Below are 26340 nucleotides of genomic sequence, written 5' to 3' on the forward strand. Positions count from 1 at the left end.
TTTTCTTCACTCTTTAATCAATATTTATTTCAAGTTACATATATAATGTTAATAAATGCCACTTTAATATACAACCCTTTAACTTCCGCACCAAGAAGGAAAGCTTTGTTCCGTCCGCACTTCTTAAAACAAAAGGTAAAAAGAAACATCTGAAGAGTTAGTGTGCATCCATAGAACAACCAAAAGAACATACGCAAGGCCAAGAAGTGCAATGTTTCTTGGGTATAGGCAACTACCAAGCAAGGACACAAGATATCACAGATTGTACTGTATGTAGAAACCCCAAAGTTGCTTACCATAATCATATCATTAAGACTAATATGAAGTTTGGTTCAAATTTGCCAAGAGTTCATAAAGCCTATGAGATCTGTGAGTTTATGGAAGTTACAGCTGAAGTGGAACAGAGGGAAATGCTGGTCTGTACTGGACTGGTAGGAGAATCTTCTCTTGGCAAATCTGAGTAACTGTACATTGATACAGTTGCGACTTTCCTTTGCGCTAATGCTGTGGAGTACAGGAAGGGGAATCGTACAAGTAGAATTCAGTGTCAAGCTTTTATGTTGTCAATCCACAGCAGAGACATCAATACTGTGAATTATCTGAGAAGCTCCTCCCTCCCTCTCTCCTTTCCTAGTGGAGTCGGTTACAGTCATGTCTGTTTCAGAGGCTGGCATCACTACAACACAAAGGGATAAAGGAGGCTGCTGAGAGAGAGAGGCTGCATCTCAAATGACAAGCTACACCCTCATGTAGTGACCTACATCGCCTCATGAATATTTTTACTTCCAATGTGGCCAACAGTAGTGCACTATATGGAGGGAACAGTATGATGTCTGACAGTTTAGCCCCAAGTACGGCTGCTGAGGTGTAGCCCCGCACTGGTGTCAGGCTGTCACATTTGTTGGAAGATCACTGTGATGTCGGAGGTGACTATGTATAGAAGATGACCTCGGGAATCTGTCCGTCCTCTACTGAAGTGCCGTTGTTGTTACCTGCTGCGTAGCAGAAGGTGAAACAGGTCTTTGTGCCAGTGGATGATGACTCATGAGTTACCTTTCGCATTCCCTTAGTCCCATAATGAGAGTCTGGACCCTGCAAGACATATAGAGGGGAAGTTTAATACTACTGGTGGACAGATCAGATATCCAGTGATTTTTTCAAATATTTTTTATGTGAACATGCTTTTATATGGTTCCAGCTTCTTGAATGTGAAAATACACGGTTTATCTTGGTCTTCTGTAATAGTAAGTTGAATAAATTTTGATCTAAAAAAAAAAAAATGTCACCCCAAGAAAAAAAAAGAAAAATCAAAATTTCCCTAATGGACTTGCATTGCTAACCTGTGTAGTGCTGCATGTGTGTCTGTTATTACTTCTGAGTGCATTACAGACCTTGAGTGTAGCACAGGCAGTGTAGTTGACGTTGGGTAGTATCTCTACTGGTTCTTTGAACATGACTCTGAAGGTATTGGCTGACCCGTCACAGCTGAAGCCTGTATCATTCTGGCCCAGCACAGTGTTACTGTCTGTGTGAATAATCTGAGAGAAGGAGGAAGAGAGAGGATACAGATATCCGAAATATATTACACATCATCCACTGAAACCAGAAAACAAAAGTCTGAAATCTGTGGGGACTTGCTTCATACCTGAATGTTGACTTGGTAGTCTGTAGGTCCGTGTATAGAGCCATACAGGCCGAACCCAACCACAAATATCCTTCTGTTTACAGAGAACCTGTGAAAAAGAACAGAGCAAAAAAACATATCAACCTGGAAGAGGATGTGAGGATGAACTGTGAAAAGCTGAGTAAAACACTATGTACACACAGTATGTTGTGTTATTTTACCGTTTCTTGCTCAGTATCTCACTATGGGAAGTAATGCTGCAACTAATGATTATTTCCAATCGATTAATCTGTCGATTATTTTCTTGACTAATTAATTCATTGTTTTGTATATAAAAATGTCAGAAAAATGCCTTTTATAATTTCTGAAAGATCATGGTGACGTCTCATTTTGTCTGATCAACAGTCTGATCAAAATAGCTGAACATTAATTTTCTGCTGCAACTAATCGATTGACTGACTAATAGCTGCGGCTTTAATGGGAAGCATCTTCTGACATGACCACTTATGGAAGCTCCAATACCACCACATCTGTTTGGAGACAGACCATTCTCTTCAGGTCTCCTCGAAGCAGCTCATGGCAAATGTTCAGACTGGCAGTTTCCCCTTCCCCCAAAGAGGAGAAGAGAAGAACCAAAAAAGTGTCCCAGTCAGCGCTCTGTAATGGCTCACTATGTTCACAAACGTGGAGAAGCACAAGTTCCCTCATTGCTCCCCAGTTAATTTACCCCGCCACTCTACAGGGTCAGTTAAGAGGGAAAAGTGAATGTATCTCACAAAGCAGCTTACATGTTTTTTTCATTTTAAAAAGTCACTGTCGCAGCCAGGCATAAAGCCGAGGATGCAGTGTGTAATTCAAAAAGAGAAAACCAAACAATGCAACACAGACTGTCGCCACAAGAGAGTGTAGCTGCTCCAGTTTCGAGCTTCAAGCCTTCTGGGTTTCCTGGCTGTCCAAATGGAAGAATAGTGCGCATGCACAGTTCACCCGTAGGTGTTTACAACCATTGCCAGGGGGAACAGTCTTCAGTTTACATTGAAACCACCAAGTTTAAATGGTGAGGTGTTTTCATAGGCCACAGTGCAAGCCACAAAGGCTTTGGAGAACAAACTTACTGCTGAGGGGCATTTAAAATTGTGCGGTGAGGAAATTAATCTGGGTTTTTAATCCCAATATTTTCTCATTCCAAAGAAGGAGGTTTCTTACGTCCAATTCTGGATTTAATGAACATAATGTTGTGTTCCGCTCGATTTTCCCGGGTGTCTGGTTCCCATCAATAGATCTGCCGGATGCTTATTTCCACTTAAGCACCCATCTAGGGAACAGGAAATTTCTCAGGTTCACTTCCAATGGCGTAACCTACAAATATCAGACTCTGCCACTTCGGCTGTCGCTCACCCCCAAGGGTCTTGAGCAAGTATGATGAGGCAGCTCTGAATCTTATGCAAGCCGCAGGTCTCAGACTGTTAGCATGTTTGGACGGATTTTCTCCTCTATGCTCCGAGCAGGGAGGAAGTGGAGAGAGACACTTGTGCTGTTAAGAAGTCTGTCCAGCTTGGAGTTCAGTGTCAATCACACAGAATATTTGTCCCTAAAATAAATTGTTTCTTTTCAAGCTTTTTACAAGATCAAGTGGTGAAATGTTGCCAGCACCTTGCTTCGTGTTGTTGAGGGAATTTAGTCTCATTACAAGCCTGCCTCCACCAGACGGGACTGATGGCCTCAGTAATTTCTCTTGTTCTTCAGGTGGATAGGGATGGGTGTCTTCCTTACATCTGCACAGCTGACATCATCTCAGTCAAATGGTGGGAGTTTCATTAATGTGGAATAGTTTGAGCCATCCTCCCTCTCTTAATTCTTCAAAGGACATCTATATGAAAGGTTCTGTTATAAGAAGTATGGTGTTGTGAGGGTTGGGGGGCTAGGGGGGAAACACTACCCTGCTTCCAACATACATGATGTTTTTGGAGCTTCTATGACTGGTAACTCCAGAAAGCACTTCCTATATTGAGATACCTCACTTGGTTTTCTCCTCAGTTCTTTTCACAGCTGAAATTTTCACTTGTTGTAGCAGGAAAAGCACATGTGTACCTAATAACACTAAGGATAGCTCAGTCCAGAATACTGAGGCTCAGGTGGATCTGATAAATGGAACAGGACCATCATTAATATTTTTTAGTTACACCAAGGCTTGCATTCAGAGAAGGTCTATTAATGACCTCAGTACTTGTCCATCCTTTCTGACAGTCTTATCAACAAGACTATGACCAGTAAATATTCTGCTCTGTAATGACAGCATGTTTTGGAAATTCTGATCAAAACATACAGAATAATATGGGTATGTTTGTAATTGTCAGGTCTTGACTGAATACATTGAAAATGTGTCATTGTTTGTCATGTTCAAATTTGAGTAGTCATAAGTGCTTTATTTTTTCATTTCAAGGTTAAACTGTGGAGGTGGACTTATTTTAAATGACTATACTGTAAAACTAGACTAAATAATTACATGTAATTAATATGCCATAATATATCACTAAGTGTTAAGTGTATTTTTGTGCGAAGACTAAGAGTGTGATTACATCTTCTTTCCTTCTCACTCACCGTATGCGGTCGCTTGTCCCGCTGTAGCCCCAGCGGCTCTCCACCTGTCCAAAACGTGTGATGCTGCACTCCTTCCCGCGGAGGCAGCAGCGAGGCCGGTCAATAAAATCTACGCGCGGCTTTGGGTTTACTGTGAAGTGGAGGAACAGACTCACCACCTCTCTGTCGGTCAAAATACTGGACTGGGCTGGACCTAAAGGGACAAAGATTAAAAAAAAAAAAAATCCCGGGACACAGATCAGAGTCTGAAAGGAAAGAATCGAGAAAAATTGAGTGAGAGAAAGTTACAGTTTTATTTTTATGTTCACCTGCAGCAAACTCCTCGATGGTCATGAGAGGGAAGCGGATGAGTGTGAGAGCCTTGCCCAAGACTTTGCGTTTGTTTTCTGGAGTGGGCTGCAGCTGCTGTCTGTGAGCCTCTGCTTCTGCCCAACGCACCGAAGCTCCAAATAAACGCACCTCCCTTACACCTAGAGTATCCCTCTCCAACACTGCCACCAGTGTATCTAAAGGAGCGAGGGGAAAAATAAATCAAGGATCAGTTAAGGCACTCATTCTTAAATACCTGTCAGTCAGGATGAGCAAGGCTACATTACCCAAATCTATGTCTGTAAAGCCTTCAGCAGCAAGAGCGTCTCCAGTGTTCTTATCAATGTTTTCTAGACAGAGGCTGGCAAGCTGAGGCTCATCAAACAACCGTGCCTGAAACAAAACAAACAAAAAACAGTGCATTACTACTAGGGCTGGGCAATATATCGATATTATATCGATATCGTGATATGATACTAGATATTGTCTTAGATTTTGGATATCGTAATATCGTGATATGTCATCAGAGTTGTCTTTTCCTGGTTTTAAAGGCTGCATTACTGTAATATAATGTAATTTTCTGAACTTAACGGACTGTTCTAGCTCTAGCTTGTGTTATTTTTTACCTTTTACCCACTTTGTCATTATATCCACATTACCAATGATTATTTACCAAACATTTCATAGTGTAAATATTCTGTGAAAGCATCAAGAATCATCTATTGTTGCAATATCGATATCGAGGTATTTGCTCAAAAATATTGTGATACTTGATTTTGTCCATATCGCCCAGCTCTAATTACTACACATGTAGGTGCCTTAGGTACAAATTCATAAAACAGACAGCTGAACTGCAGAAAAACAGCTTTTCTATTAACCTGGGTGGTTTTGAAATCTAAATTCTGTCACACACATTACCACAACTGGGGTTGACAGTTTTAGCACACCCATTACATTTGGGGTGGGGTCATGTAAACATACAACAAAGGGAACATTTCAACTACAATGACAGGGAAAGTAAATATGTTCAGTCTCTGTGTTGTTACACATATATTGTAAGAGCCTGTCGCCTTTTCTGGGAGAGATTTAGAATTTAGACTAGTTTATAATAGTTTTCCCCTTAACCCCAAACTACTTAACTCCTTAGCCATTTATTTCTCAATAAGTGAATTGTAGTATATGGAACTGTTCTGCATGTATTTGTTATACATTGCTGGATATGTGAATGTGTCCATGTCTTTGTGTCGGTGCACTGAGGAAACTGTACCAATAACATATTCCACCAGCAACAGAGACTTTGCTGTATAGCAAATATAGCATGTGCAGCCAACACATGACATGCAGTATTTTACAAGAACTGGTCAACAGTCATACTTCAGGTGAGGCTGACCTGTGTAAGCAGCATGAAAGCATTGTCCGCTCTCAGGTTCTTCTTGAGGAACTCCACACAGTGAGCCTCCAGTGCTGGCACTGCATACTTCTTAGCTGTATAGAGTGTGGTCATCACAGTCTCAGGCCCAATCTGGACTTCATCAGAGTACAGAAACCTGCAGAGGGTCCACAAGTAATGCAAGATATTACAACGTTATTGTGGCACACCATGTACAGACTTGTATCCTGGATTATCATCATCATTTGATGGATGCAATGAAATTCTAAATGCACATTCTTGCCATGTCCCCAGTACTCATGTGAAATGTAACGTTTACACTCTCAGTACAATGTCTCCCTCTCTTTCAGTCACACTGGTCCTTACTTCAGTAGCGCCAGAAATGCAGCTGGCTCCACATCAGGAAGCTCTATTTCCGTGGAGGTCGTCGCCATCCCACCGTTGAACATCGCATCAAACACTGCGCTCCCCACAGCGAGAACAAACCTGACAATGAGAGCAGCAGCAGCCACAAAGAGCGGGTTAACTCGTTGTGCTCTGCAGATTCAGAGCTGTAGTTATCTATTGTTATGAGTGTCAATATTGCGGTTCATAATCTTACCTGTGTGCAGGTATCCTCTGAACACCCATTCCTTTGCCCACTAAAAAATGAACGTCACTCAGCACTTCGTTATTGAAGAGAAAAGCAAATCTCTCCTTCACGGTGCTCTTCGTTGCCTGCCAGTTGTACACCGGCTCCCGGTACACCAGCACAGACGCAGCTGCCGGAGTGGCTGTCGCTGCAGCCGCCTGGGACGCATTTGACGCTGCGTTGTTTGCCATGTTGGACGCCGGGTTGGCCATGGCCGCGGCTGCCGCAGCACCTGCCGCAGAGGGCTGCTGCAGGGAGTTCTGCGCAGTCGGCGGAGCTCCGGTCGAAACACCGTTGCTGTCTCCCCCGCCAGGCCCCATCTGCGGGTTGGGACGCCTGGCTGCTCCCTGTGCTCCCCCGGCGGAACCGACCGCTCCGCCGTTGGATGCTGGCATCGAGAAAACGCTGTTGCTGGGTTGACTGTTTCCCAAAGGACCCGGTCCGGAGAAATTAAGGCAAGGAGGCCTGCCGCTGTTGTCTCCAGCAGCCATCTTGAACCTAACGTAGGCGTAAACAACACACTTCATCGGTCTGTGGATTTCTAGTAGTCTCGACAGTCATGGCGGCTCTTTGATGCCCTCTGGCGTTTCTTATCGGCGCTACCAGCTGCTCTCCGGATGTGGAGAGCAGCTTTCCATCGTTTATTTATTTATCTATTTATTTATTCATTTCAGGGATGGCGATTTTCCATGTGTTTCTTATTGGCAGTCAGTTGTGGAAAAAGTATTCAGATCCTATACTTGAGTAAAGTATCGATACAGTCATGTAAAAATACTACCAGTATGAAAAAACCCACTCATATAAAAGTACATATATTATCAGCAGAATGAACTTAGATTATTAAAGTAGAAGAACTAATTTAATCCCTCTGATTGATGTATTATACGTCATTATATTATTAATACTGAGGCATCAGTGTGCAAGCAGCATGTTATTGTTGTAGCTGGAAGTGGAGCTAGTCTCTACTACTTTATATACAATTGGCTAGTATATTTATTGAATTTAAACCATGTGAGAAGTTCAGTGGCAAAAATCACTATTTGGTTGAGCTGAAATTGAAATACTCAAGTGAAGTACAAGTACAACTGTACAAAAATAACCAACCCTAGGTACCTAGTTTTTTAAAGCAGTGTTGTCATCACATAAACTAAAATGCCAATTTTTGAGGGTACCAGCTAATTGGGTAGTGAAGGAAGTAAATACATTTGTTTATTTAACTACTGTTACAAATTTCTATCCATTTAAGTCCAGACAGTGTTTAGTGGCCATATCCCCCCAGAGTCATGTTTGTGCTTTTCAATCTGAAGTCAAAACATCTGCAGTGCAAAGGGATCTATTCTGTCTTCATCTGCCTCAGCCATTGTTTTCATCTCAACATTGTGGTTTGGAGCCAAAGCATTGACTCTCTGTATAAATCTTTGGATCTGAGTTTCCTTTGGTTTATGATTCTTCATCCTATCTCCACTCTTTTTTTGTCATCTTCTGACAGACTCAGCACGTATGGCATTCATATTTTCCAGCTCCTTTTACCCAGGAGAGCTCAGCTTTTTTCCCTCAATATCACATCTCTTTCTTTTGTCAGTCTGACACCAAAATCTAGTCATATTTCCCACTAACTCACATGTTGTCTGTTGTTGGACATCTTCATCATTAATATGGCATATTTTTTTTGGTATGAATTATTGTGTCAGATATAATTACAAGGCATACATGAATTAAGCTCCATGGGCATCCCCTATTTATTTTGAAGGTGTTTTACAGGTATGAACAGATAAACACATTCAGTATTTCATAAGAAAAAAAGGCAACAACAAAACAGTTAAATAATAATTTGCTCTTTCTTGTATTAATTTAATCATTTTCATGACTTGACCCCCAGCTGGGAACCACTGAAGCAGCCTGTGATTTACACAGAACACTATAAATGGCAGCTTCATTACTCAGTATATCATCAATATCATCATATGGAATACTACCTGGCGCCAGGTGGTATAGATGAAATACATTATGAACCAGCAGGTAATTTAGGATAATGCATGTGAGCACTCTGTAAATTAATATAATGAAGCTTTTACCACTAAACCCTCGACAAGAAGAGGCCAATAATGCAGGAGCCAGCTGTCATGACTTCATGGTTCCATTTTTCAAAGAAATATGAAATTCATCAAATTACAAAAAAAAAACACAAACACAGGGAGCCCTCTGGGGGCCCTGGACACGTGCCCACTTGGTTGGTAATGCAGTCTTGCATCCATTGAATAAATGAATCCTAAAGAAAAATGTTTCTAAAATGCTTTGTAACTGGAAACGATGAATGAAATTCCTCGTCGTCATATTGTTCATTGAGTGCATTACAGTGGCCAGGACAGTATTAATCATCCCCATCCCGTCTCCGTCTCCTCCTTCTCCTCCGTTCACCTCTCCTCCTGCTACTCATCAAGCGTGACGTCAGGGCGGCTCGGCGCGTACTGCTGCTGCTGAAACAAGATGGCTGTGCGCGCGGGAGGAGCAGTGGAGGAGAGCTGAGGCAATGCAGAGGAGGAAGAAGAGGGGGGGAGGGGGGCGAGGAATTCACTCCTGTGTGTGTGCTGTCCTGTCAAAAGAGCAACAGCTCCGGAGAGCAAGAGACGAGCGCTTTTTGAGATAATGCTCATGTGCTTCTGTTAGCGTTAGAGTTTTTTTTTTAATTTTGTAGTAACCAGGAGACAGACGGACCAAACAAATCACGGAGCATCCAGGCGGGCACTCAGTAGAGGACAGCCGGGGACGCTCACACCGCTATCAGAGATGTCCCTGCTATGTGTGGGAGGTAAGAGAGGAAATAGATAAAACCCTTTGTGCTTGGTGTTAGTCAAGTATCACTTGCTCACGGTTTAACCGCAGCAGTTGTGTGACAGAGCTGCGGGCTGTCGGCTCCGTAGAAAACTCAGCCCGAGCAGCGGCGGAGGGTTTGTGCTGAATAGTCATTAAATCCCACCGTGGCTCTGCTCGATGTGACGGACACACAACACCTTTAACACAAGGATACTTTAAAAAAAAAAACCCACTGTTGCTGAATGACATGTTTGTTTAATTCACGTTTGACCCCTAATTAAAGATGCATTGTGTGTTTTTCTAAATGTGACAGCTTTAAAAAAAAAAAAAAAAAAAAAAAAAAAAGAAGAAGAAGATAACAGGGAATGTTGTAGGCTAGCCCAGTCGTGACCATTACCAGCAAACAATCACTGGCGGTGGAGTTTCTATAAATGTGTCCTCCCTGAGCTGCTACTGTTGCGTTTGCCTTGTGTATGTGTGTGTCATCCACTCTGTTCATTCATGCGTGGGCAGCCAGATGAGGTGGACGACGAGGAAAAGCCCCTGCCTCTGCCTTGCCTCTGCTGTAGTCGTGAGGGAATACTCATAGCGGCTCTGGAGGTGGGCGTCACTCCTCAACGTTTTCCCTGAAGCGATGCGTCACCTCCCTCTATCCGACACCCTGAAAAACACCTGATGCTGACACTGTTGCCTCTCAGTGCAATGAATAAGCATCTGCTGTGATTGCTCATGAAGCAGCACCACTTCCAGCTTCACATCCAGGGCGCAGCAATCAGTTGAATATGACCCAAGGACCCCACTGATATTGATTTTGTGGTCCTCAAGTGTTTATTTATAGGCTAAATACTTGAAGGCTTTCTTGGACAGACACTTTCTCAAACATATGAGACACTGACATCAACTGGTAGTGTTTGCTGACTTTAAGCATATAGGGGGACTTGTAAAAGTATGTTTATGATGTGAATAGTAAACCAAGAATGGTCAACATGAATCTGATAAGAGCTGCAACTAACAATGACTATCATTTTTGATTATTTTTGCAATTAATCTTAATCATTTGGTCTGTAAAATGAGTGAAAATGGTGAAACATGCTGATCTCATGTGCCTAAAGCCCAAGATGACATATTGAAATAGCTTCTGTCCAATCAACAGTCTCAAAAAACCCAAAGACGTTCCGTCACATCAGTCCAGAAATACAGCAAATCTTCACACCAGAGAAGCTGTGACGAGGGAATTTTGGTGTTTTTGTGTAAAAAGTGACTTAAATTATTTACATGATTAACAGAAATGCCGCAGAATCATTTCAAAGTCAACCTGATCAATCACTTGTGACAGAAATGACTGTGGTGTGTCTGAACTCTGTGTCTACTTGTCGTAGATGGAATAATGGCAATATGCTGCCAAAAGGAAAGTTAAAGGGGTTTCAAAGTCACCTTTTATACATCAGGCCCATTATCGATGCTACCCCACCTCATCCTGTCCCGCCACTTCCACCCACTGACTGTCCCTGCTCTGAGTCAGTCCCAAGTGTCATTAAGACCCAAAGCGATATTCATTCATAAACAATGGCTGCGGCTGTCGGTGTCGTAGACTACGAGACTTGGCAGAGAGCCTCCTTTCTGTTCCTGTTACATCATTCATGCTTACCTGACTGGAGCTATTTCTGGCCTCCACAGTGCTTGCGCCTTTTGAATAGGCTGCATTTCTTTAGAGCATCTGCCGACAAAGCAGAATTCAGACGCAGATACAGATTAACTCTGAAGAACTTGGCTTCTTTTCCTGGATATATTCAATGCACTTTCAAATCCAGTTTTCGCCCTGTCTTGATTTGGACATTACATCAGGGAGCGTAATGTCTCTGTCAGCAGTTGCAAAGACCACCGCAGATCTGCGTGTGTGTATATATGTATATATATATGGTCCTTAGGAATAAGGAAGTGTCTCTCTGAATCATGTCGGCCCTCATTTTGTCGGCGGCCATGGCTAAACTCAGCTCACCCAGCTCCTATTTTACATTCCCCGACAGTTCAAGTTGAAGGGTTTGCTTGATTCCCTGTTGAGTCTGTTTTCTTGGCAATCGGCTCAATTCCCATAAGTCAGTGTCTGCTGTGTCAGAGGTACTTCCTGAGTGAAGTCTCTGTTAAAAAAGAAAAAGAAAAGAGGTTGCACAAAACATATTGCGCTGTGCATCCTCTGATTAAACCCCCCCCCCCCCCCAAAAAAAAACAATAACACAGTTTGATTTGTTTGCTCCTTTGAGTCATTTAATGGTGATGTATAGTTACAGCGTTGACCTCGTTTTCCGAATCCGGGCTACTCACCCATAACCTACATTTCAGCCAATTGATCCTATGTTACAGCCCTCCACAGGCACGTTGTTTGTGATTCATAGGCTCTTACATGAACAGTATGTGTTGCGGGTCATCTCGTCTGCTCGGATACATGCAACTGTGACAAAATATTGTTTGTGGGGGCTTGTGGACGTTTCTCACTGCAACCCACCCTGTCAGAGAGATTTATGATTGTGTGTTATTATTAAGCTTCAGCTTTCTGCCGACGAAAATCCAATTCCTTTTTTATTGATCCTCCTCATGTACTGATATATTTCCAAGGCTGTTTGGATCTTCACACTAAAATACAGCAAAGAACCAGGTTTTAATGTGGTCTGTCTAAACAATGTAAAGGACTACTGAGAACGGACCGCAGCATGTTTTCATTCTTGTCTTCCCGACATTATATTGAGCCGTTTCATTTTCTGTTCACATACACAGCGAGGGAAAAGCTTTCAGCTACAGCTGTTGTGAAAACTTGACATCAAAAAGATGTCGAGCCAATACCAGAGCAGCATTTTAAGTACAGATGCACACACACGCACACACACACGGACGCACACACACACACGTAAGCCTGCCTACATGTTTATTGTTTGTAGGTGTTGAGTTCAGGTTTCTGAGGTATGAATGGAAGAGGAGATTAATATATTTTTATCATTGCTGCAGGTGCATGTGAGTGAGTCACTGCAGTTGAGTGTGTGTGTGTGTGTGCGCGTGCGTGCGTGCCTACTGACAGAACGGCACTTAAGCCGCAGCTGTAGTTTAGTTTGTGTTGCATGAAAGAAAGATGAGGTAAAGAAATGAGGAAGAGAAACAAAAAAAGTGCCTTGCTGACTCAGGGCTATTTTGCTTTTCAATTAGTGGTGGTTACTATGGCGACTGGTTGTGGTGTGGATGGTTTGTTAGTGAGTATTATTATGAGATAAGTTGTTGAGAATTTGCGTTATTCACAACACGTTTTCCCAACGGTGATAAAGGTTCAAGGCTGGTTATGTAACCTTTGCCTTTGCATTTTATTAATACATACCATTTATGTTTGTGGGTGTATGATGTTCATACACCTGCAGTGAGGTGCGGGGGTCTTGCGGTGCATGTGTGCGCGCGGTGGAGAGCAGCGGGTAGTAGAGCATTAAAAATGTATGTCTGTGTTACGTCAAAGCTGGTTTAAAAGGTGCTGCAGCGAGATAGCCTGACTGTTACTGTACACTGAAAAATCCACAGACACGTTGTGTTAAATAAATGTAGACATTTTCCATTTTGAATGTACAAAAAAGACATTAATAGATTCAGTTAATAGATTCAGTTAATTTATAAATTTTGACTCTTAGACGTGATTGTGTTAAAATTGAATAATGAAATGTTTTTATACTTGCCTTTACACCACAGCTACATCTGCTATAACTGTGGTTCCTTTGAATAAAACAATCTTTGTTAATAAAAAGAAAAATATTTTGGCCATCTGTTTAATTTGAGTAGTCATTGTATTTGCATGTGGATATTACTGTACTGTCTATTTCTGCTCTGCTGTCCCACACTGATGAAGCACAGCGGGACAGCTGCCCGTGTTTTTTTAGCGGTATGTTTTGCCACCATAATTGGTGCCAACATGTCTGGACCTTATGGCAAAGAAGGTAGAGCACTTAGGCCAAATCTGCATAGTTGCAATTTTCAGTTTCCTGTTTCAGCAGACATGTAGTATGTAAATATGTACTGGATACCTTCTGGCAGTCAACTGTGATTGGAAAATGTGTTTTAAAATGGACAGTAATAATAACTCTACATGGTATTGAATCCCCACGAGTTTCATGTATTTCATTAAGATTCACAGATTGGGTTTTAATTTATCTCGAGCATCCTCTTGTAGCCGCTTCTCTCTGTGTAAAAGCCAGAACAGAAGACGCAGGAACATTCAGAAGTGAAAACAGATGGCGTTCCTGTGTGTGACTTTGTCCCTCTCTGTGTTTTCACAGTGAAGAAAGCCAAGCTGGATGGACCCCAAGGTAAGACCTGGGATCCTGGAAATAGAAAGAGGTAGATCAAACAGAGGGAGAGACTTGCTGTTATGTGATATAAATCATCATTAAATAAAGGCCGGTTGCAGACTATGGACACATTATATGGTTGGAAATGAAGGGGATGCTATGTAGAATGTAACATTTATCATTATTTTCTAATGCAGACGTGTTTAATGTTTTCATCCCTCTCTCCTTAACAGAGAAGTTCAACACTTATGTGACTCTTAAGGTACAAAATGTGAAGAGCACAACCATTGCGGTCAGGGGCAACCTGCCCAGCTGGGAGCAAGACTTCATGTTGTGAGTCCTTCATCTTCTGACAAAACTCTCTCTTCTTCTCTCTTTGTACCTCCCTTCACCTCGCTCTTTCGCTCTCTCTCTCTCTCTGTCCTCTCTTTGCATCCCCTCATCTCACTCTCCACTTCACCTTCTTGAGTGCTTTTGTGTTTGTTCATTATCTCCTGCTTTCTGTCAACCTTTCTCCCTCTCTTCCTTTTCACTCCTCCATCCCAAGTGCCCTTTATCCCTGTATTGTTTTGCAAAGCTCTTCCTCTCCGCACGCGCGCCTCCGCCTCCAACAACTGCCTCATCCTCTTTTTCATCTACTCTCCCTCAGCACTTCTTCTCCTCTCAGCCTTGTTCTCAACCTTGGCTCTCTCCCAGCCCCTTTTCCCTCTCTTCTGTCGCTTCCTCTAAACACTGCTCCTTGATCTTCATCTGCTCAGCCCCTCCTCCTCCTCATCCTCTCCCCATTTCAACCTCATATTACACCCCATATTCCCACTTCCCTCTTTCTCCTTCTATTTCTGCTCTCCAGGCATCATTAGCAGCTTTTTAAATTAGTTTGTTTGAGCTTATGTTTCAATAAATATTGAAATGATAGCTTGTTTCAATCACTAGAACATTATACAACACTGAGTATTTGGCATGCAGAGTGATCCTGTGTGTGTGTGTGTGTATTGACAGTGTGGCAGCGTATGGGTGATAAATGGTGAGAATCATTTAGCATGTGGGATACAGAAGGCGGGATGGCTGCAGAGTCCTGTGCATTAGTATGATGTTCGGAGGCGTTGAGCATTGTACTGGGGTTGCATCAGTGAAGCTGTGTTATGTAATGTTTGGACTGCAGAGAGAGCCTCATCCCCTTCTTCAAACTGCATTTAACTGACTGTGCCCCCTCAGTCACGGCAATGAATCAAACAGGCACTTTTCTTAAAAGGAGTCACCACTGAGACGGGAAATCCAGTCCTCCTATTTCTTAATTAAAGTTCCCACTTTCTCCCTCCAGGCATGCGATACAATTGCCTCCTCCACTGCCTTCATCACAATCTTCTCCTCCCTCCCCTTATTCATCCCCCTTACTCTTTCTCTTTCTGTCCTGCCCTCCTGCTGTCTTGTAAATGCTTTATGTTAGATTCTCTTAGGCTTTCTCCCACAGAGACGTGTCTTATATTTGTCACAGTGAAGCCCACAAGTAATTACTGTGCAACTTGTGTGTGTGTGTTTAGCATTTATCTTAAATGTCTTTATAAGTAAGTCATTTGCTTTTTCTCTTGATTTTTGAAGTTTTCTGTCTCTCTTTCTCTGTCTGTCTAGTGAAATTAACCGCTTAGACCTGGGTCTGACAGTAGAGGTGTGGAACAAAGGGTTAATCTGGGACACCATGGTCGGTACTGTGTGGATTCCCCTCCATAACATCCGACAGTCAAATGAGGTTTGCCACTAACCACCACCACCACCATCACCTCTTGAGAAATACTGTAGTTGAACACTCTGTACTCTATGGTACTTCGGGGACTTGCAGTTGTTGCTTGATGTGCCTCTTTTATCATTCTCATGTATCTGTCCTGCAGTCATTTGCGTGTCAGCTGCTTTTCTTCTCTGTACATAGGAGGGTCCAGGCGAGTGGCTCACCCTGGACTCCCAGGTCATCATGGCTGATAATGAGATCTGTGGCACCAAAGAACCCACCCTCCACCTGGTGCTGCTCGACACACGCTTTGAACTGCCTCTCGGTGAGAGCATAGGTCCATCATTTTTACCAGAAAAATCAATATTCACATCGCAATCAGAAACAGTCAATAGGTGGAAGAAAATGAGAAACTAGAAGGGTGTTTGTGTCCTTTCCTTCTCAGTGATCAAGCTGTGTTCCTCTTAACATTGATTAGGTGTCATTTTCATACTGTTTCCTCTTCCTCTAGTCAATACTGTACACCTGACTCCTCAGTTAGTGGAGCTTGCCTATTTATAGACGTTTAGCTTTAGGGCTCTTGGTGAATTTTCAATGTCACTGTGTTCTGGTTGGGCCAAAGTATCTGGAGTTCACTCTATCAGATCTAGGTCAAATAATATTCTAAAATGGTTTGTTTTATGTTAGTTTGTCGTCACATGGGTGGGGATTATAACACAGGACTTTAAGCAGAATGTTTCAGGAATAAATATTTAAAGAAAGAAGTACAAATGACACAGGTGAAGCTGTATCACAGTTGTTTTTGTCTCCTGAGTATGTCTGGCTTGTTGTTTTCAGATATCCCTGAGGATGAGGCACGGTACTGGGCCAAAAAACTGGAGCAACTCAACGCCATGAGGGACCAAGATGTAAGCCATCACCCTGTTTGATTTAATGCCCCAGCATATCCTTACATTTTAGGGAACATGCCGACATGATTAATTGGGGGAAAAACTATGTTACACCACGTTTTTTAATTTGTCTCCCTCCAGTACTCATATCAGGAGGAACAGGAACGCCCTCTTCGTGTACCAGGAACCCAGTGTTGTAAGTGACCCATCACTGATTATACAAACCAGTCATTTGTTTGTGCTGAACAAGACAATTATGTGTTTAGCCGTTGAGATGTAATTAGATTGCTCAGCGTGTCCATTATGTGTGTAACCACACATGGGTTGTTGTGTGTTAGAGGGGAAAGGGCCTGGATTGCTGCACTGTAAGGGATCGATAGCATTATCATCATATGTCCGGAGGCAAGCTCCTCCAGGATGCAGCTGTGTTTCGACTATTGGCCCAGTCTGCTGAGCCAGCTGTCTGGGGCAGGTGGAAAGACTCGGAGGCTCAGCACTCCTTCAATGCTTTCTTTCCATTCACCAGCTCCAACTGGGAACTTTGAGGCATTAATGGCATGAATGTATGTTTATGTTTGAACATCCGTACAATTCATAATCGATTCTGAAACCCTCCTATTTCATTGCAGGTAACTGGAGCCTTTGGGGAGACCAACAAAGTAAGTGTACACAAAGTACATGCTGTACATACAGTGCAGTCAAAGTATTTGGAGAGTTCTTTAGCAATCATTTCATTTACGGGGATCACAGCATTTAGAAAATTTAACAGCAACACAATAATACAATGAACAGACTTCACTCCCAACATTTTCTTTGGGAAAAAAGTATTTACAACGAAGTCTGTTGAGTAATTTTGATGAACTGATCCTTTAACATTTTTCCTTATGTAATCTAAAAACCTTTGTTGAATATTGCTATAAAATACTTGTGGATTGTACTGTATGTTTTGCATATAGAAACTTATAGTACATGTATACATTCATGGGATATATATAAATATACAAAAAGGTCCTATATGTCCCAGCTCATTTGCTCATCTCTTTCTTTCCCCCGTCTAAGTATATAACATGTTCCTCCTTGCTGTGATTAGCAGATGGTCTTATATAAGTGTCTGTCAGACTCACCCACAGAACTGCAGCAATTCATCTCATCTCTGTTCACTCAGAGGAAATAGGAAAGAGCAGGGGGGCAATGATAAATGCAGAGCCAATGAAGAGAGAGAGAGAGAGAGAGGGACACGGTTGAAGTGAGAAACAAAGTTTGATGCCTTTAATTAGTGTTTACACGCCCAGACAGATGAAGATGAAGGTGTAAGTGGTGCAGCGGACGCCATCGTCAGACTACGAGAGAGGATGATGTATAATGATGAATGATTAATAGAAGCTGGTTTCGCTTTTGACTGATTCAGCACTGTTAAAGTCTCTCACCATTGTGGGATGTTAATCTCTGATACAGAGAAAAATAAAGCCTCGCTTTAGTAGAAGTGGATTTATGCAGAGTTACGATGGAAAGGGGATCCTCATCACGTGTTTCATGTATGGATGCACTCTGAATGACCTATATGGGTCTTAAAGTGGTAGCATACTGCCAGCTGAGCTATATTATCTGTAATTACCATATTACTAAAAGATTGGTTCATTAAAAAAAAAAAAAAAAAAAAAAAAGTAAATTAAATTAAAAATGTAATAATAAAGTCCCAAAACTTTCCCTTCTCCTCTGCTGTACTCTGAGTTAGTGGACATAGCAAAAGCCATACTAATGTGTGCATGTCCCTCTGTGTAGATGAAGACCCAGACAGTGCCGTGGACGACAGGGACAGCGACTATCGCAGTGAAACCAGTAACAGCATCCCTCCTCCATACTACAGCACATCCCAGCCCAATGCCTCCGTTCACCAGTATCCTATCAGCCACCAGCACCGAAGCTCCAGAAGCTATTCTTACCCACGCTCAACCAACAACCAAGACCTCGACTACAACAATCAGAGGACTGTCAGGTTAGTGTAATTATGACTGGGAGCAATGATTAGAGTTTAATCTGTATGCTTCTTTTTCGATAAATCGTCCAAAACTCAGTTTAAACGATAGAGAATAAAAACTAAAAATTCTCACATTTGAGAAACTGGAATTAATAATTGTTTGGTATTTTTGGTTCATTTAAACAACTTAAATTATCAATTTATTATCAATATAATTATTTTCAGTTATTTTTTCTGTTGATTGACTATTTCATTGATCAACACTATATGCAAGAATGATGATGACATGAAGTGTAACATAATTAGTTTAAAGTTAGAAGTTAAAGACTGAATTTGTGTTGCCGTTTGTGTCAAGGTTTAGCTCATTCATTAGTGAATGAATATCTTTTGTGAATTTTTACCACCCAGTGTTTGCGTATGTGAGTCTTCAATGAGTTGTGCTGACCAAATGCTATTTATCTTTCATAGTTGTTTACAATACTGTTACATTTCTCAGTGTTAATTGACATATTTTGCACAGACTGGGAATGAGACCATGAAGCCCTCCATGTCTTGCTTAATGAATTATTCAACTTGCAATCTAATGTTCAATACTGCACATAAGATTAGCTGCTGGTATGAGTGTATTGGGCAGGGCAACCTCTCCACCACCCCGCCCGTTCTTCTTCATCTCCTCCTCTCTTTCCTGTCTTCACTATCTCGCTCGCCCTCATCCATCCTCCTTCCTTTCTGTGCCTCTATTCTGTTTTTAATAGCCCCATTCATCAAGGAGTATAAATACTTTTTCCCTGTTTGTTGCATTTCTGGATGCTTGTTCTTTTTCTTTTATCAGCTTTCTGGAGGCCACTCACCGTTCTGTTCTGCTCTATTTCTCGCTGCTTGTCCGGTTCTCTTGTATCCCCAGTGCTTTCCATTGATTAGCCATCAGCATTATTCCTGGCCACGCTAAGACATGTAGAACAGGTTTTTAGTAGGGCTGTCCAATAGAGTACAAAGAGTACAGGCCATACTCTAAGTGCTCTGTGAGCATTTTCTGAGATTATGATTCACAAAGGGATGATAAACTGTTCATTTTACACATGTGGACTTGTTTATTATTATATAGGTAACAATAACCTTAATGAAAGTGTGATTATCTTACAAAACTGTACCCCACTCTAGTGCTTTAATAATGAGTCTTCTCTTCTCTTCTCTTCTTTGCTTTTTAGCCCCACAGGGAGCTATGCATCATCCGCAGAGTTGAGTCGATGCAGTAGTCAGCTGAGTGAGGAGGACTATGGCGGTGAGTATGGAGAGAGGGACCCTTATGATGAAAACGACTCCTACCACTCCTGCCACTCGTCAGTTAGCTACAGTAAAGGCTCCCCTGACTGGGATCCTGATGAGACTCAGGAGGCATACAGTGATGAAGGCGGCTACAGCAAAGACGGAGGCGAGGAGGCAGCCCTGTATGAGGAGGATGACGGAGGACTGTATGAGGGAGAAGAGGAGGGCCTCTATGAGGATGAAGAGATGATGTATGATGATGAAGATTTGTACAATCTAGATGGAACCCTCAGTGAAGACATGGAGCCACCATTCACCCCCACCCCGACGTCAACTGTCCCGCCAACTCTCGACGTAACCAGCTCCAGACCTCCACTAGAGAAACAGCCTTCCTTACACCAACAGCAGCCCCCCACTCAACCTTCGAGCCAAACGTCCAACCAGGCTCATCCTCCTGGCATGACTCCTGCCCCTGCATCACAGCCCCCCACTGGTCAACAAATGGCCCAACCACCTAAACAGCCCCAACCCCAAACACAGCCTCAGCCACAGGCTGCCCCATCTGCCACTTCCTTCTTCTCGATGGCCAAACCTCTAACAGCTGCAGTCACAGGCTTGGCCTCTACTTTCCTCTCCTCCGTTCCCACCGGCCAGCCTTCCCAGTCTCACCCCCCAGCATCAGCTGTACCTCAACAACAGCAATCTACTGTTGTACCACCATCACACCCAGCCACAATGGCTGCCTCAGCCTCCCAGTCCCCTTCCACTGCCATGGGTCCTTCCTCCCAACAGACCCCACCGTCTGCACAGCTTCAATCCCAGCCCAATGGTCCTGCTACCACACAGTCAACTGCCTCTCCAGACCAGACCCTCCAGCTAGAAGAAGAGCCTTGGCTAGAAGAGGAAAATATATTGGAGAAGGAGGCCAGGAATTCCCCTGCCCAGTCAGAAGAAAAGTTCTCCATGGAGGAGGAGGAGGAACGCTTTGAAGAGAGCAGACCGCCGACGCCAATAGAGGAAATTGAGATGCCGCCTGAGAGGTAGGAGTGAAGGTTGAAAGGGGATCAAATCAATGAACTAAACAGCAACAAAAATAGACTGGAAGAGAAACATGTCCACCACAACTCTTTGAAATGTTTCAGCTTTTCATTTGTGCTAAAAATCTCAAACTGTTCTTTTTTTATTTTAGTCCTGCAGTCATAGAGGAGCCCAAAGAGCCAGTGGATCCAGCAGTCAGGGCCAAAGAGAATTGGTTAAGACTCTACAACAAGGTCTTAGAACAGCTTCGGGAGGTAAGTGCATAAGTAGCCATCTATGGTTTGAACCCTACCCTGCATCCAAATTCCAGTCCAGTCCCTCACAATAATCCAGAGCAGCCCCAGAGCTGATGGACTGATTCAGCTCCTCCCTCACTGCCATAACTGCAATTTCAAAAAATATACCCAAGTTCAAGAGACTCTAAAACTGTCTACCAAGTCTTTGAAATATGTATGCGTTTTGCATTATTTATGTGCAAAGACAGGGTACATACAGTCTCTTCTTGAGTTCTATTTTGATAGTGTTTTTAGCTAGACACCAGAAAGCAGCCTTAATGTGTTTCATATTCCATAATTGATACCTTATGGTTGTCCTAAAATGAAAATACTGATTGCTTGACAAACGGCAAACTTTTTTATTTCATTTTCATGCAACACCACATGACCGTATGACTGCCTGACTTATATGGAGCTAAAACAATGACAGTTAAGCTTTGGCATGGAAAATAACATTTGGCTTTGAAAAAAATACCTGAACTGGAAAATGAAACATTGGCATTGAAACACTTAAATTGGGAAAAGTTGTACTAGCACTGAAACAAGTTTTGACACTGACAAAGGCATTAAACACAGGCATTAAATTACAATCTTACAGTTTAATTATCTAATTTTATTTTGGTATTTTTTGCATTATTAATCTTCAATTATTTTCTTCAGACATCATAATGCAAACAAGGTTTGGTCAAAACTTAGTATATAGCTGGACATGTGTATGGTCAGTGTGTGAGATTGTGGCCAATTTGTTACAGGGATAGTCAGTGTTAGTATCTAATGTTAATTCCTGGATAGAAATGTTGATCTGCAATTTTCTGTAGTGGTCTCAGTAATTTTTGTTGTACAGTGTACTGACGTAGCATATCACAAACATTGCCGTTGCAAGAACAGTATTTTCCACTCACATCTTGGGATGTTTGATTTGAAAGAGAACGTATTTTAATTATAACTATACTAATTATCTGTTAACTCCCCATGCTCTTTCATCTGTTTCCATTTGCAGATGTCTGTAAACATATTGTCTCATCATATGTTTAGGTAGGATTAGCATGCTAGGCTAACAGTGTGTCAGCTGTGTGATGTTATGCCTGTGCCATGATGTCTATCAGAGCACAAAACACCACAATCAGTCAGTGAGTTAGTGATGGACAAAAATTAAGGGTTATAGAGCTAGTCTCTGGTTGGTCCAGCCAAAAATATAAAAATAAAATAAGATAATAAGATTGTAAGATTGTATTTTTTTAATGGCTGTGTTTTATTTTCCAGTGTAACTTGTTTCAGTGCCAATATACATTTTTCCAATACAAGTGTTTCAATGCCAATGTTTCCTTTTTCAGTTCTGGTTTTGCTTTCAAAGCCAAATATTATGTTATGTGTTTTGATGCCAACATTTAACTGTCACTGCTCTGGTCCCATACACTTACTGCTTGATTTAATTGCACATTTAGTTTTGCTTGATCAGTTTTCACTTGCATATTTTATCCACATATTATGTTGCTATTCATTACCTTTGAATTCAGTTGTGCAGAAAATTAATCAGTTGCTTCAATGTTTATGTTGCCTTTTTTTTGTACACTTCGCTTCCCTTCCTTTGTCCTTTTTTTGTTAGTTTGTTTGTTCCAACCCACTTTGTTTTCTTTCCAGTTTCATGTCATTGCCATAGTGACACTCACATGCACTTTGCTCGGCCATCATTGGAGCATGCTGACGGGTAGGTACAAACTGATTAGTTGCTCGAGAGAAAGAATGAAGTGTTGGCCAATACACTCAACAGATGTCATGTAAACCGGCACCGTCACACCACTCGCTCATCTTCACAAGTATTTGGTCTTTTTTGTCATATCTTTTTAGAGCTTTCTTTCAGTCTGATTATAAGCCACATTGTTTCTGACTCTCCTAATAAAGGCAAACTTAGGAAAAACCTTTTTTGCATAGTTACATAACCGGCTTTTGTGTTTTTAGTGGCATCAATATGGGTAGCATTTATTAAATAATAGTTATTTCACAGATATCTCTCAGTCCAGTGATGTATCATTATTCACATAGAATATTTTCATCTTACATCCCTTTTTTTTCTATCAGGCTCGAGGAGAGACTTCCAACTCACTGTGGTTTGGTAAAGGAGGGTGAGTGTCTGCTGTCTGTTGCTCAACAAATGTAATTTCTCTTACATGAAACATAGAATAAACCACACAGTAAGTGAAACTATAACCAGCAAATGCAAAAACTCTTGAATTTAAACCCAATTAAAATTATTCTCAGATCATCATGGAAACCACCAGTACTGCTTCAGATTGATAATGCCTTTCTTTAGTCCGGGAATCCTCTGTCCTATTTATTCTGATCCACAGGCTCATTCAGCTTATGGCATTTGGCCAGTGAGTATTGAGCGACGGTGGGCTGCCCTGACTTAGCTGGCAGGTCATTTGTAGATGAGGCAGACCTGGGAGTAGAACTGAGGCTGCATACTAAAGAAGTGCTAAGTTAGCCAAATAGAAACCTAGCAGTTATACCCAGGTGTATGGTGTGTCATTCCTACAACTTGAGATGAGGCAGCCTGTGTAATTAAACTCTCAAGTAAAGTCCTTGAGAAAAGATGGAGTAGCAATAGAAACAACTGATTGAAGAATTTACACTTGCCCCTTAGTAACACAACATTAACTTATTGTAAGAATGTTTTTTAATCTTATCTTTTTATTAAAGTATGTGAATCTTTAAAAGTCCAAACTTAAAGGATAGTCTTTTTTCTAACAGTATTACAGCACAGTATGCAACAGTGTTCCACAGTAGTCCACATTATGTTTATTTATTATTATATTATTATTATTTTTTGCGCTGTTCACCTTAGCAGTCAGTATACACTGAAAATGTGATGACTCCAAATCAGACCTGTCTTACACTTACCTCCAACATTTCTCTGTGGATGTACATTTCCAGAACATGTGTGCTAATGTCTGAATTAGATTATGTACATTGACCAACCATAAATATTGATGAACATATATTTGAATATATAACGGTTATTACTTTTTGTATTCAGGATGGGAGGTGCCCTCTACAGTATTGACAGCATGCCGGACCTGCGCAAGAGAAAAGCCATTCCTCTTGTCAGAGATCTGGTGAGTGAGGTATACATGAACACACATCACACATCACACACATCATGCCATAAAATATTTACTTTTTTACTTCCATTTTTTCTTACTCTGAAAACAAATTAACATAATTTTATTTTTTCCTTACTTCCCAGCGTACCTTGTATAATAATAACAACTTAATTTATATAGCACCTTTCATAAAAGTAATGCAGCTCAAAGTGCTTTACAACAAAAGAAATTACATGCACCAAGTGCTTCACATTAAAAGGACATAAAAGGAACCTTGAATTGTTGATAAATTAAATGGTGGTGTATCTTTGGTGTTAATGTAATTACAGTTATTAATCAACTTTGTTTTCAGCACTTTTTTCTTCTAGAGGTCAGGGAATACCATATCATCTGTGTAGGTGCATGTACATACACATGCATGATGTCTTATAAAGACCTCATTGTTAAAAAATTCCTGAAATATGACTTTCTTTTACCCTCTCCTTTTTCTCTCTTCTGTTTCATCACTGCTTTGCCACTTCAGGCGATGGTAAGTGGCCATCTATCCCTCACAGGTATTGAATATAAATTTGAAGGCCATACACTTGCTCACATTAAAAAAAAATCATCTTTGTTCTTTTGTTTTCAGTCTCTAGTACAGAACTCTCGAAAAGCTGGAATCACCTCAGCCATGGCTTCCACCACTCTCGGCAATGAGGAACTGGTGGGTTTCTTCTTCTCAGTTTATTTCACTGTTCCATTCAGGATCCTCCAGTATCTACCACACTATTTGTATACACTCATGTATACTCTTTTCTCTGTGTCTTTTGCAGAAGAGTCATGTTTATAAAAAGACCCTGCAGGCTCTGATCTACCCCATCTCCTCCACAACCCCACACAACTTTGAAGTGTGGACGGCCACCACGCCCACCTACTGTTACGAATGTGAGGGGCTGCTGTGGGGTATCGCCCGACAAGGCATGCGCTGCTCTGAGTGCGGTGTCAAATGCCACGATAAGTGCCAGGATCTACTGAATGCCGACTGTCTGCAGAGTAAGCATCAGTGTTTTGCATCCAACGGCACACACTTTTGCATACATGTACAAAAACGCACACTGTTTAATATATTTTTTACTAATGTATACTCACACGTAGACTTTTTACACAAACCTAAACCTATTTTAGCTCCTCCTCTGTATCCTTCTGCCCAATTGACATCCCATTATTCTTGTCCTTTATCCACTCACACATTCTCCTCCCTCTTCCTCTCCAATTTATCTCCTGAGTAATGTGCTGTCATACCCCTGCCTCTCTCCTCTCTCACTCCTACTCATAGCCTTTGCATCCGTACTGCTTTGTCTAATTTAACTCCACAAGGGTTGGCTTATCCAATTCCCTTACTGATTTTGGAGTCGATCTATGCAATGCATAATTCATCTGTCTCTTGTCTCCAAAGAGTCTGGTAAGATCTTTGTGCCAAAAACATCTATCAGTCTTTTACACTACAACTATCTACTCTTTCCTGACCAGATCAGTGGCTAAGTGGATACAGTTTCCGCCATAATATTGGGAGATTTGGAGTTTGATCCTTGGCCAAGAAATGTCAAAGACTTTCAGAATTGATCTGGTGCTATCGTAACTTGGCACTCAGTTTTAAAGAGATGTATTGCAGGGAAACAGGAGTATGCTGTTGGACTTATGAGCCATATTGCCTTGAATATATTTTACACTATTAACTATTCTTCCTACTGTAAATCCACCTCTTCATCCATCTGTCTCATCAGGGGCTGCAGAGAAGAGCTCCAAGCATGGGGCGGAAGACCGAACCCAGAACATCATTATGGTCCTAAAGGACCGCATGAAGATCCGAGAGAGGAACAAACCAGAGATCTTTGAGCAAATCCAGGAAGTGTTCGGCCTTGACAAAACAACGCATGCTACGCAAATGAAACAGATCAAGCAGAGTGTGCTAGACGGGACCTCCAAGTGGTCAGCAAAGATCAGCATCACTGGTGCGACACACTAAGACAGTTATCCAATTAATATCTTCTCAAATAGCTAGAAAGGTCATTGTTTTAATGCCTTTCTTTTTCTTATCCTTAGTGGTATGTGCCCAGGGCCTGCAGGCTAAAGACAAAACAGGATCCAGTGACCCGTATGTTACCGTCCAAGTGGGGAAGACCAAGAAGAGGACCAAGACCATCTACGGCAACCTCAATCCAGTCTGGGAAGAGAACTTCCACTTGTAAGTAACAGTATAAAACTTTGTCTAAAAACGTCTATAACCTGTTAAATGCTGAGTGATTATATGTCACAAAAATGAACAGTGGTAGTGCTGTAATTTAGGCATACATGTTAAATTTTATTAAAGGGAAACTAGCTTTCTAAATCATACACAAACA

General features: G+C 41.7%; 2 protein-coding genes across 2 annotated transcripts in view; one reads left to right on the forward strand and one right to left on the reverse strand.

The window, feature by feature from the left end:
* Positions 1 to 5: 5 nt before the first annotated feature.
* LOC133990904 (BTB/POZ domain-containing protein 2-like) lies at positions 6 to 7082 on the reverse strand. Its single transcript, XM_062429325.1, has 9 exons — positions 6526 to 7082; positions 6291 to 6410; positions 5925 to 6081; positions 4822 to 4927; positions 4534 to 4731; positions 4226 to 4418; positions 1646 to 1733; positions 1392 to 1538; positions 6 to 1092 (listed from the first exon to the last, which is right to left on the reverse strand). Exons 1-9 carry the CDS (start codon positions 7080 to 7082, stop codon positions 931 to 933), a joined length of 1728 nt encoding a protein of 575 aa, XP_062285309.1. The 3' UTR covers positions 6 to 930.
* A 2260-nt stretch (positions 7083 to 9342) lies between these two features.
* LOC133990814 (protein unc-13 homolog A-like) overlaps positions 9343 to 26340 on the forward strand; it is a 29275-nt gene continuing 12277 nt past the window's right edge. The window contains exons 1-17 of the mRNA XM_062429220.1: positions 9343 to 9364; positions 13674 to 13703; positions 13919 to 14018; positions 15315 to 15432; positions 15610 to 15733; positions 16246 to 16316; positions 16440 to 16494; positions 16928 to 16957; positions 18081 to 18294; positions 19485 to 20582; positions 20732 to 20834; positions 22935 to 22978; positions 23893 to 23971; positions 24588 to 24662; positions 24772 to 24991; positions 25723 to 25950; positions 26042 to 26183. Coding sequence (XP_062285204.1) covers positions 9343 to 9364; positions 13674 to 13703; positions 13919 to 14018; positions 15315 to 15432; positions 15610 to 15733; positions 16246 to 16316; positions 16440 to 16494; positions 16928 to 16957; positions 18081 to 18294; positions 19485 to 20582; positions 20732 to 20834; positions 22935 to 22978; positions 23893 to 23971; positions 24588 to 24662; positions 24772 to 24991; positions 25723 to 25950; positions 26042 to 26183 — 2753 coding nt within the window. The remainder of the gene's footprint in view (positions 9365 to 13673; positions 13704 to 13918; positions 14019 to 15314; positions 15433 to 15609; positions 15734 to 16245; positions 16317 to 16439; positions 16495 to 16927; positions 16958 to 18080; positions 18295 to 19484; positions 20583 to 20731; positions 20835 to 22934; positions 22979 to 23892; positions 23972 to 24587; positions 24663 to 24771; positions 24992 to 25722; positions 25951 to 26041; positions 26184 to 26340) is intronic.

The sequence above is a fragment of the Scomber scombrus genome, chromosome 11, assembly GCF_963691925.1.
Source record: "Scomber scombrus chromosome 11, fScoSco1.1, whole genome shotgun sequence".
Taxonomy (NCBI): domain Eukaryota; kingdom Metazoa; phylum Chordata; class Actinopteri; order Scombriformes; family Scombridae; genus Scomber; species Scomber scombrus.

What these genes read in the sequence shown, in the direction of transcription:
- LOC133990904 (XM_062429325.1), bottom strand. Translation starts at nt 7,082, where the DNA reads ATGAAGTGTGTTGTTTACGCCTACGTTAGGTTCAAGATGGCTGCTGGA. An exon ending in CAGAGGATACCTGCACACAG is followed by an intron (nt 6,411 to 6,525) that starts GTAAGATTATGA and finishes TCTCATTGTCAG; the next exon opens with GTTTGTTCTCGCTGTGGGGA. An exon ending in GGGACAAGCGACCGCATACG is followed by an intron (nt 1,734 to 4,225) that starts GTGAGTGAGAAG and finishes TCTTTTTCACAG; the next exon opens with GTTCTCTGTAAACAGAAGGA.